Source organism: Crotalus tigris, unplaced genomic scaffold (genome assembly GCF_016545835.1).
Source record: "Crotalus tigris isolate CLP2741 ecotype Arizona unplaced genomic scaffold, ASM1654583v1 scf7180000024438.1716836, whole genome shotgun sequence".
NCBI classification, from domain to species: Eukaryota; Metazoa; Chordata; class Lepidosauria; order Squamata; family Viperidae; genus Crotalus; species Crotalus tigris.
In genome coordinates this window covers 528,032-538,102 of record NW_024100607.1, presented here as the reverse complement: position 1 = coordinate 538,102, position 10,071 = coordinate 528,032, and the positions used below count along the sequence as shown (strand labels likewise).

Sequence of the window (10,071 nt, the reverse complement as noted above, 5' to 3'; positions counted from 1 at the left end):
ACCCCTTCCTACTCCATGCAACATTTCATCCTGTGTTATTTCTATTTCTAAATAATTTTGCAGTTGATCCAACAATGGCCAATTAAGTCAATGAAGTGTGTTCACTTTCCTTTCACATTCCCCTATAAAGCATCTTTAAGATAAGAACTTTGCTACTTAGTTTTGCAAAGCTGGACTATGACTTCTGTTCCTTGTTGTTTTAATTATTGTAGCATCAGAGGATTGGATGGTTTAGCATCAAAAGAGATACTGTAATGTGGGAACAATGTGGGAAAGCATCATGTGTGGATATATTTGGGAATGCAAAGGAAAGGCATGGAGACTAGCAAAGAGAGAACAAACCCTAAAAGGAAAAGGCAGGCCCTGCTAAGCCAGTCTGTACATTGCTTTCCTGCATAAGTGGGAAGGGCAAGAAGCATGGCAAGGACCCATAAGCCTTGCAGAAGCTCAGCACAGTTGTCAACCCATTCAGTCTGGTCTGGAATTACAGAGACAGCTTAGAGCAGCCTAGGCAGCAATACAGAATTTCTGTTTGTCTGCAGTTTCCAAATTGTGTGCAGTGGTGCCTTAGCAAGTTCACAGGGCACAGTGGGAAATTTTAAATGGTCAGGGGAAGCTCAACAGTACTTAACATCTTCAGAAACTAGCTCAAGGTGATTGACAATTTGGATGTGTGAAAAAATTTCTGAGACACTAACGGTGCCATGATCCGAAAAAGTTTCAGAACTTCTACCCTTAAATGGTACAGCGGCTTATAACTTCCCTCTATCAGTGTAATGACTTGCACCATCACAGGAGATATAATAGCAATCCTATTTGTCTCTAGCAAGTGTAACACCAAAGTGAGACTGCAGAATTATTCCTGTTTCCTTAGGAGAACAATTCAGTAATCTTGTGACCTGAACAAAGCTTTTAAAGATTGTGTCTTTGAAGGAAATGAAGTATAAATATAAATTAAATAAATAAATAGAAAAATAGTAAAAGTACTACAACATTTTTACTGCATTTCTTTCTCTTTTCTAGAGAGGAGTCCAATGCTTTTATTCCTGAGACTAACAGCTCTAATAGAATAAGCAGACAAAGTCCTTGATGCTTGTATTTCATATTTCCTCATTACATCAGTATTATTTAGAGCATATTCTGCTAGCAGGTTTGGTCTGTTTTTGCAAGGACACTGCTAAATATTACCCAGAAACAAAAGATCCTCTGATTTTTTAAAAAAGGACCAGTCTAACACATGTACTGAAATATATTATTTTCAAAACATTTAAGAAGCAGAGGTTTTTCTTCCTTCAGCTCCATAACTATTTTTTTTTTTTTTTGAGAGGCAACAATGTCTTCATGCAATTACAGCCACATTGTAGGTCAAGGATTGGCCTTAGCTATATTAGCTATATGACAAGCAGACAATAGGACTCTGGGCACCATAATTACATAGGGAGATCATGAATGGATAATTTATTAAAAGTGTAGCTCACAGGAAGACTAGAAATGTGTCTGAAACCACAAAATAATTTCAAGCAGAGGATGGGATGACAGAAAGCAGTGGTTTTCAGTAAAACAACACCACAAGAGAATGGTTTTGAATTTATATACCTAATCTTGTTTCTAAAGATTTTTCCCCCCACTATGTATTCTAAATGATCTGTGATTAATATATATGTGTGTGTATATATATATATGTGTGTGTGTGTATCTATATGTGTATTTATAGCATATGTATATGTATGTGCATGGATGTGTGTGTATATATATTCTTTTGAGAGTAGGCATCAGAATTTCATTTTTTAATGTGTGCCACGGTGTTCACAGAAAAAAGTGACCATAAAGGTTATCTTATCTAATAAACATGGGCCAAAAAGGCAGCAGTCCTCTGCCAATTTCATATCTAACTCATCCACATTTTTATTTTTCCCTTTATTTTTCCCTTACTGTAATACCTTTATGATTTTTTCAACAATTTTGGCAGAATAAAATTTGCATCGGGTCAAACCAGTTTTCTTCAATCCTCCTCCTATAATACAATGTACAAGAGCAGGCCCAAAAACACAAAACAAACCACAGATAATTTGAGCCTGGGTCATGTTAGCGGCCTCAAAGTAAACAAGAATATTTTAATGTACTGATATGTCATTTCCAATTTTTCTTGTCAAGTGTGTTAAATTACATTTGAAAGTGAACTAAATAGCAACATTTAAAATCAATACAAATTGTTTATTACAAAATTTCTTGTCCTAAAGTGTTATCCTGAAATATATCAGTAGAATTTGAAAAAAAAAATTAACATACATATGTCAGGATTTTATTTATTTATTTATACTTCATATTTTTTTCTTTCCCATCCGCCTCAAAAATGTTTTGCCCACATTTTCACTGAACAAAGCTTCCAGCCCTTCAGACCAAGGTCCATTTCTATGGTTATTTAATAATTTCTTTAATCTGACAGATCATTTGATTATTAATACGGTTAAATAGAATGGAAGGGAAGGGAAGGGAAGGGAAGGGAATAGAATAGAATAGAATAGAATAGAATAGAATAGAATAGAATAGAATAGAATAGAATAGAATAGAATAGAATAGAATAGAATAGAAAGGGACCTTGGAGGTCTTCTAGTCCAGAGGCCTGCTTAAGCAGGACAACCTATACCATCTCAGAAAAGTGACTGTCTAGTCTCTAACTGCAGGCCATGCACAGGTCTGTAAATGGCTTCCATCTACTGCGCCTCCATATGGACACCAACGCACCAACATGCTGTGTGTGCATGGAACCTAACATTTCATTCCCGCTGCAAGTTTACCAAAATACCACTAGAGGGAAGCCGATTGCAAGGAATATGTTTGACTCGTCCGGAGTGGGCAAAGTTCTTCAAACTTCCCATCTCCTCCGATTGCTCCTGGGGTACGTATTTCCGTTCCTCTGACGCTTGGCCGAAACCGAGCTCCAATATGCATCTCCCTCTGCGATGGATTCTATGACTAAGAGAACATTCTGCGGTGTCGTAGCGCCATAAGACAGCGCAAAGTTGGTGTCTTATTGCGAATACCTACGTAACTTTCTTTCGCCTCTAGCGGGATCTGATTTCTGGATTCCAAAAGGAACAGAAAACAAAGTGATGGGAACAATTTTGAAGGGAAAGGAGGAAAAAAAATAACGGATCTTGCGCTTCCTAGATGGAAGACGTTTGAATCCCTCCGTGGACCAAATGAAGGACTTAGTTGCATTGTGCAATTCAGGCCCCTTCGCTTAGCAGCGAGCAGCAAAGCAGCGGCAGCATCCCTGGAGGATAATAACAGGACCGACGCCGAAGGAGTCGAGGGCGGGGACTGAGAGGTTGTCCTGGGGGTTAGTGAGCCCAGGAAGGACAGAAAGACCCTAAACCTGCCACCAACAGAACTTGCCCGGGATTTGGGATCAGGCTAAACTCGTTGTCACCAGGATCCACGCAACAAACGAGGATTAGAGCAACTGATCGGTCACGACACCCCCAACCCCTCCCCCACCGTTGTATCTTCAGCACCATCGTCGTGAGGAATATTTGGAAGATGCGTGAGACCCAGCGGGTGGAAGCTGCTCCAGCCTTGGCCGTACACAACAGGGAACGGCGGTGGGAGAACGAGGTAGCCGCCGCTCAGTAGAAGGACCTGCGGAGGAAGGCAGCCCGCCGAGCCCCGAAGAAGAGAACGCTGGCTTTTCAGCGCCCGCCTGCCGGCCCTTGGCTCTGACGCTGCCCTCGCTTCCAACACGGAGGTGCCGAAAAAGCGCCGCGCTTTGAAGAGCCGTGTCCCATCGCGCTTGCTGACAGCCAGGCAGCCCGAAGAGAAGAGAGCAGGTGCTGCTGACCTTCTCTGGCGGGAGGGCAGCGTCCCCCTCGCTCGGCCCGGGCTTCCGTTCGCTGGCGGAGGTTGCCAAGAGGCCAAGGAGCGGCTCGCGCCTCTTCTGTGGGGCACGGCGGGCGGCTACGAGGGGAGCGCGCGGAGCGGCTGGCAGCCCCCGCCCACCCCAGGGAGCCATTGCCCGCCTGCCGGTGAGGAAAGCGGACAGAAGAGAGAGTCGCGTTCCCAATCCCCGCCCTCCGCTCGGCGGTTCTCGCTGACAGGCTCTGGGCGGGCTGAGCTCGGCGGCCCCTGCTCCGGTTGCCATGTGCTGGGGCTGCCGCCTCTCCCGCGGCCTCCCTCGCTGGTCTAAATGCTCCTAGGGGCGTCCTGGCTGTGCTCCTCCAAGGCTGCCGCTGCAGAGAAGCGAGCAGCCGAGGAGAGGCGGAAGCGGCGAGCGGCTTCGGCGGCGGCGGGAGGCGGCTTCAGCGGGGGCAACGGTGAGGGACCGCCGCCCGCCGCCGGAGGGGCCATGGACGAGTCGTCGTTGCTGGACTTGTTGGAGTGTTCCGTGTGCCTGGAGCGCCTGGACACGACGGCCAAGGTGCTCCCCTGCCAGCACACCTTCTGCCGCCGCTGCCTGGAGAGCATTGTCAGCTCCCGCCACGAGCTGCGCTGCCCCGAGTGCCGCATCCTGGTGGGCTGCGGCGTCGACGAGCTGCCCGCCAACATCCTGCTCGTTCGCCTGCTGGACGGCATTCGGCAGAGACCCCGCGTTGGCGCTGGAAGCGGGTGCTGCGGGGGTGGCAACTGCGGCCCCGGCAGTCCCAAATCCCCGAGCAACGCTGGCCTTTCAGGCGGCGACAGCGGGGACAACCCTACCGCCGCTGGAGCAGGAGGTGGAGGAAACAGCGTGGTCCCCCCTGTTAAGCCTGGTTGTCAATCCGCGGCCGTGGCCACCACGTCCAGCGGCTCCCCGAGTGTGGCCGCTGCAGCTGCTTCAGCTGCCGCCAGTCTGCGGGAACTCGCTGCTGCCAGCCGGAGCGCCTTGCTTAAGGTAAGTTAGAAGCCAAGCCTCCCTCTCTCCCCTCTCTCTCTCCCTCTCTCCTTCTTTCCTTCCTTCCTTCCTTCCCCGCCCCTTTTCCAACGCTGTTTATGTCACCCTTTTCAACTCTGCACCATAGTCATCCAGGAGGGTGACTATGTATTGGGTTGGTTCCACCAACTTCGCTGGCTCTCTGAGTTCAACTTTGATGATCAGATGTAGCAGGGTATATGGCAATCCTAAGGGTGGTAGATGTCCTGCAAAGACTACTGTCCATGTTGTGAGAACAGTATTTTTATTGACTTTTAGAAATTCCTCACCAGGAGGCAAAAGTAGAGCCAGATACAATGGGAGACTGGAACTCCTCTTTCTTTCCATTTCTTTCTCTCTCATTTGAGAGCTTCCACTCAGTTCTGTGAATGTCATATAATTTTTCTTGAAAATAGCTCTAGTAGGTTCAAATTATGATTATTCAGAATTGCAGGACCAATAAGAGATGAATCTGCCAAAAATCCTTTTCTCTAAACTGAAGCATATAAGATTCACTTTGGCATCAATGGCAATATAATTCTTTAAATTGTCTCAAATAACATTTAGCCACAGATACTTGTTTATGTGACATATAAGCCACCCTCTGCTTTTCTAAAATGAATGCACATTGATTCTCAACTGCTGGTGATATAGTAGAATGTATATTAATTATACACTTAGCTTAGTTGTTGCAGTTTCTGACTCCTCTTTCCCCTATTCATGATTTGGTCTAAGGGGGGTTCCGTTTCCTGCAATATATCCCTTTTCTTGTTATATTGCTATTCTTTATATTTACCACGGATGATCAAATCCTGGAGTAGTTTATCTGTTCAAAGAATTTTCCACAAGGACATGTTATTCTAACATGAGCACTTCAGAGAGCAAGAATTGTTTAAAATCATTGATAAGGGATTGGTCTGGGTAATATTTTTTTCTTTGAATGAGCAGTGACTATAAAATAATTCATTTCTTTTACATAAAAATCATAATGTCTTAAATAATAGTGTGTTGAATAGTATACAGTACTGGACTTTGTGGTTGAATAGGCACATGATACAGAAGCTGTAGTAAAACATATTCTACATGAATACAAGTTCCCTGGTACCTCTAATCCCAGTTGTAAGAAATAGTCAGCAAGTGATTGGAAAATCATTTCTCTTCTTCAGACTCAGGAGAGCACCTACCAGTCAAAATAGATGCCGGTAACATCGTGCTGAATGTAAAAAATACACTCTAATGAAAAGTAGCGTTCTCATGTTCTCATCTTCACATCTTATTATGTGAGGCTCTGGAACATGATCACAATCAAGACATTACTAAAACCTATAGCAAAAATCTGCACTGTGAGTGCAAGAATGAGTAGTTTCTTGTACATAATGGTGTATAACAAGTGACAAGAATTGGTAAAAACCTCTTTTTGTTTGCAGGGACAGACTTGCCTCACTTTCAAAATAACTTATTCACTGTCACATATGTATGGCTGCATGTTTACTCCCTTTTTCAGGGTAATGAGTTCATGAATGTAAATGTTTCATTGAAATTGTTTGTTTAGCCTTTTAAGTGATTTCACAGCATTACCTTTTAAATCAGCATAGCATTTCCAAGGTTCCTCATAGCAAAGAACTTCGGAGTAATATATAACAATACAAAGAGATGAAAGTCTTAGAATTGTTACTATTAGTTATTTCACATGTTCTCCTCAAAACTAAATGGAGCACCTTGTATGTATTAAGCAATACAGAATATAAAGTAAGTGATTGAAAAGAATAGATATTTTACCAAATATAATATTTATTTGGGCAGATATGTCCCCAAATAACTTCTTACTATATAATTTTCTGGGAATATATACTCATTGGAAATTGAAAAGTAGAATTAATCCTAACTCTTCACCTACTTCTATGGGAAGAAATATGAATAGTAAAAGTAGCACACTTATGATTACTAAGTGCAAAATTATTATCATGTTGAATGGCATTTTTGTTAAAGAAAACTAAAAAACATTTTTTTATTTGATGGCAGCCATCCTTTGTGCATTTGTAGGAAATTAAGTTCATAGTGGTTTCGTAAAACATAGCTAATACCTTTGAATTCCTACCAACCCAAACTGTCTTTAAGAGGACACAAAATGTTGCATTAAGTTACTGTAGCATAGTCTTAGACTGTGTGGGACTAAGTAATGAGAGATATTAGGATGTGAAATTATTTACCAAGGGAAGTAGAACGTCAGCCATTAGAAGATTTTTGTCTCAGATCCAATATACATTTGTTATGGATGCTTAAATTGGCAATAAATCATAGAATGGCAAATTATACCAGATAATCTGATTTCATTGTGCCTATAGCTCCATATATCTAGTAAGAAACATGCAGTTCTCTCAAAGCAAACTTACTGAATTAAGTAATTAAAATTTCCCTAGGGAAAGTTCATCAGCCATGTATGTTATGATCATAAAATACAGATAGGCTAAGTAGTTTAGCCACTGTAGGTTACTGTAGGTTACTCCACTTAAAAATGCCTGTCTATTCTGCCTTATAGCTGACAGTGACCAAAAAGATTTTTGCTGTTGTTATTGACACTGTTAAAAAAAATCCTGTTTCTCACTTCTGAAATGTACAGTTGATAAATATATCTGCCTGAACCTTCACTTTCCTTAACTAGGGTGCTTAGGTTGCGATTGCTGATATTTTGTGTTTAAATAAAATCTTTTGATCCTCAGCCTATGCTAGAAAGTACTTACCTTTACCTGACTACTTATTCAATAGTCAACATTTTTAAAGTCTTATGAAGTCTGATACATTTAGCATTCATCTGATATTATATGTTAAATGAAACAGTAACAAGCTCTGAATTTTTATTTGCATTTTAATGCTTTATTTTGAGTGAGGGGATCACTAGAAAAACAGGATGTGCTTAGAAATATATGCAGTATTTTTTAAGCTTGCGTTATTCAGGAACATTGTTCTGTGTAGTTGTCATTTTTGTTTGTTTAAAAAGACCCTGACCTCTGTTTAGATGAATAAGTACATTTTTTTCCATGGAGGAGGGAAAATAATTTACCCAAAATTGAATGGAAGAAAACAAAATATAGTAATTGCTATGATATGGGATATAAAATATTTTCATACTCAAACTTATTTATTTACTTTATATAGTGTCAAACAATCAAAATGTTCCCAGCAGATTACAATATAACTAATACAATTGTAAAATTGTAAAAACATAAAATCTATACAACTGCCCATCCACTACAGCAGACATTTCAAACTTGCGACGTCACATGACATATCAGGACTGTTTTGCCATTGCAGGCAATAGGGTGGGCGTGGCTTCCACATGACGCGTCCAGCCCGCGGGCCAGCAGTTTGACACTCCTGCACTACAGGGTCTATTAATGACAACTTTATGGTGAAAATTATAGATTAAACTCTGTGAAACAACTTTGTATTTACTGCTTTGGAAAAGTGGTTGCTTTTATTGTCGCTGTGATTAAAATATGGAAAAATATATTCTTGGGATTAAAATTATTTTATTTTTCTCTCCTGTTTGAGGCTAAGCTTATACAGGTATTGACCCATTCAACTGAATATAGATAGCAGATACAACTGAGATCAGCCATCAGCTTTATAACCTTTCATTCTTTGTTTCACAAAAGCAGGAAGGCTATTCAAAAGCTTTAGATTGTGATGAATAAAGCTTGAAGAGTCTTCAGTTATAAAGGCCTTTGTTAAAAGGATATGCCAACAACTCTAACTGTGGGCTACCAGATCTAGGCAAGGCATAAACTGCACAATTGCTAAGAGGACAGCAAAGAGTTTTCTGTATCATCTTGCTACTATCTAGTGATCACCTGGATTTATGCAGTCTAAAACTAGCAGCCCCAAACTATTCCTTCCAACATGCTTATATCCAGAAAAAAATGCTAAATATGTGTTCTTAAAGATTCTCATTATGTAAAGATACTAGTCTTCTGTGATTGTAAGAGATACTGAAGTAGTGTCCAAAAAATATAGCTATGTTTGCAATCCACAAGATAGCCTTTTAATTTTTAAACTTTTATCTAAGATGCAAACTAATTCAAGTGCTTTTCTTGGCTGACTTTTCAACTGGCTATATTAGACAGATATAATTCAAGAATAGCTCAGGTCTGTAAAATTAAATGAATGTGATAGATTCAATTAAATCTTGTGATGCTTATTCCCAGATAGAATACATTGTCTACATGGGATTAAATCTTTTGTTTCAGAAAATAATATATTTATTGTTATTTAGTAATATTGATATGTAGGGATTTTACAATAATATATTGTTCTCAAATGTCTACAAATCAATTTTATTTTTGTTTAAATGGATCTATGACAGATGAATCTTAATGATTAAAATAAGATTCCTTTTATAGACAATGTTGACTATCTTTAAAGGTAACAGATAATTATATATATATATATATATATATAGTAAGAAATAAAATGATCACCAGGGTAATAAAAACCATAAAATTTAATAAAAAGCGCCTAGCTTTCGCCGTCACCTGCCGGCATCCTCAGGGCTAGTGCGCCAGGGGGTGAGAGAGTCACTTTTATAGGTGCAACCAAGCCTGCGCACGACTCCTCGATCTCGTCATCGGGCCTAATTGGGATGACTGCGCACGGCTGGTCTGTTCCTTTCTATTCCTTTTAATTGCATGTTCATCCTCCTCCATCCTTCTTTCTCTCAGTCCTAGGGTAGATGGGCAGATGCCTCTGCAATTACAATGGTCTCTATGTTTTAATCCTTCTCCCCCGGGGTCAGGTGGCAATACACATTCCATGTTTGTTTTGCGATCCTCCTTCATCCCATTGTCCTTCTTATGAAAAGTTTTTCCTTTAATTTTGGTGTTTTCACTGCTTATATGAATGTCATCTGGGTGGACCTGTGGGTCCTTTCGAGGTGGCTGTGATCTACTGCTGGTCTGGGGCTGGAGGAAGAGCCGTTCAGTCACGGAGGAGGGGGGGGGAGGACGGCAACTCCCCATCCACCCCTGCATCCGTTCGTCTCGCGCGCACCGCACCATAGTCAGACAGTCCGGGGGGAGCAGCGGCGGAATCATGTCCTCGCTCTTCCCCCTGGGGCAAGCGCCGTTCAGACAGTCCCACAGACCCCTCCCAGGTGGGTGTAGCTCGTCGATGGTCCGGAACCAAAG

At 41.5% G+C, this 10,071-nt stretch overlaps 1 protein-coding gene across 2 annotated transcripts in view; it reads left to right on the top strand.

The window, feature by feature from the left end:
• Positions 1-2,101: 2,101 nt before the first annotated feature.
• LOC120302828 (E3 ubiquitin-protein ligase SH3RF3-like) overlaps positions 2,102-10,071 on the top strand; it is a 176,618-nt gene continuing 168,648 nt past the window's right edge. The window contains exon 1 of one of the 2 annotated variants that reach the window (XM_039331809.1): positions 2,102-4,870. In XM_039331809.1, coding sequence (XP_039187743.1) covers positions 4,187-4,870 — 684 coding nt within the window. In that variant the 5' untranslated portion in view covers positions 2,102-4,186. The remainder of the gene's footprint in view (positions 4,871-10,071) is intronic. The other variant, XM_039331808.1, reaches the window with a different exon arrangement.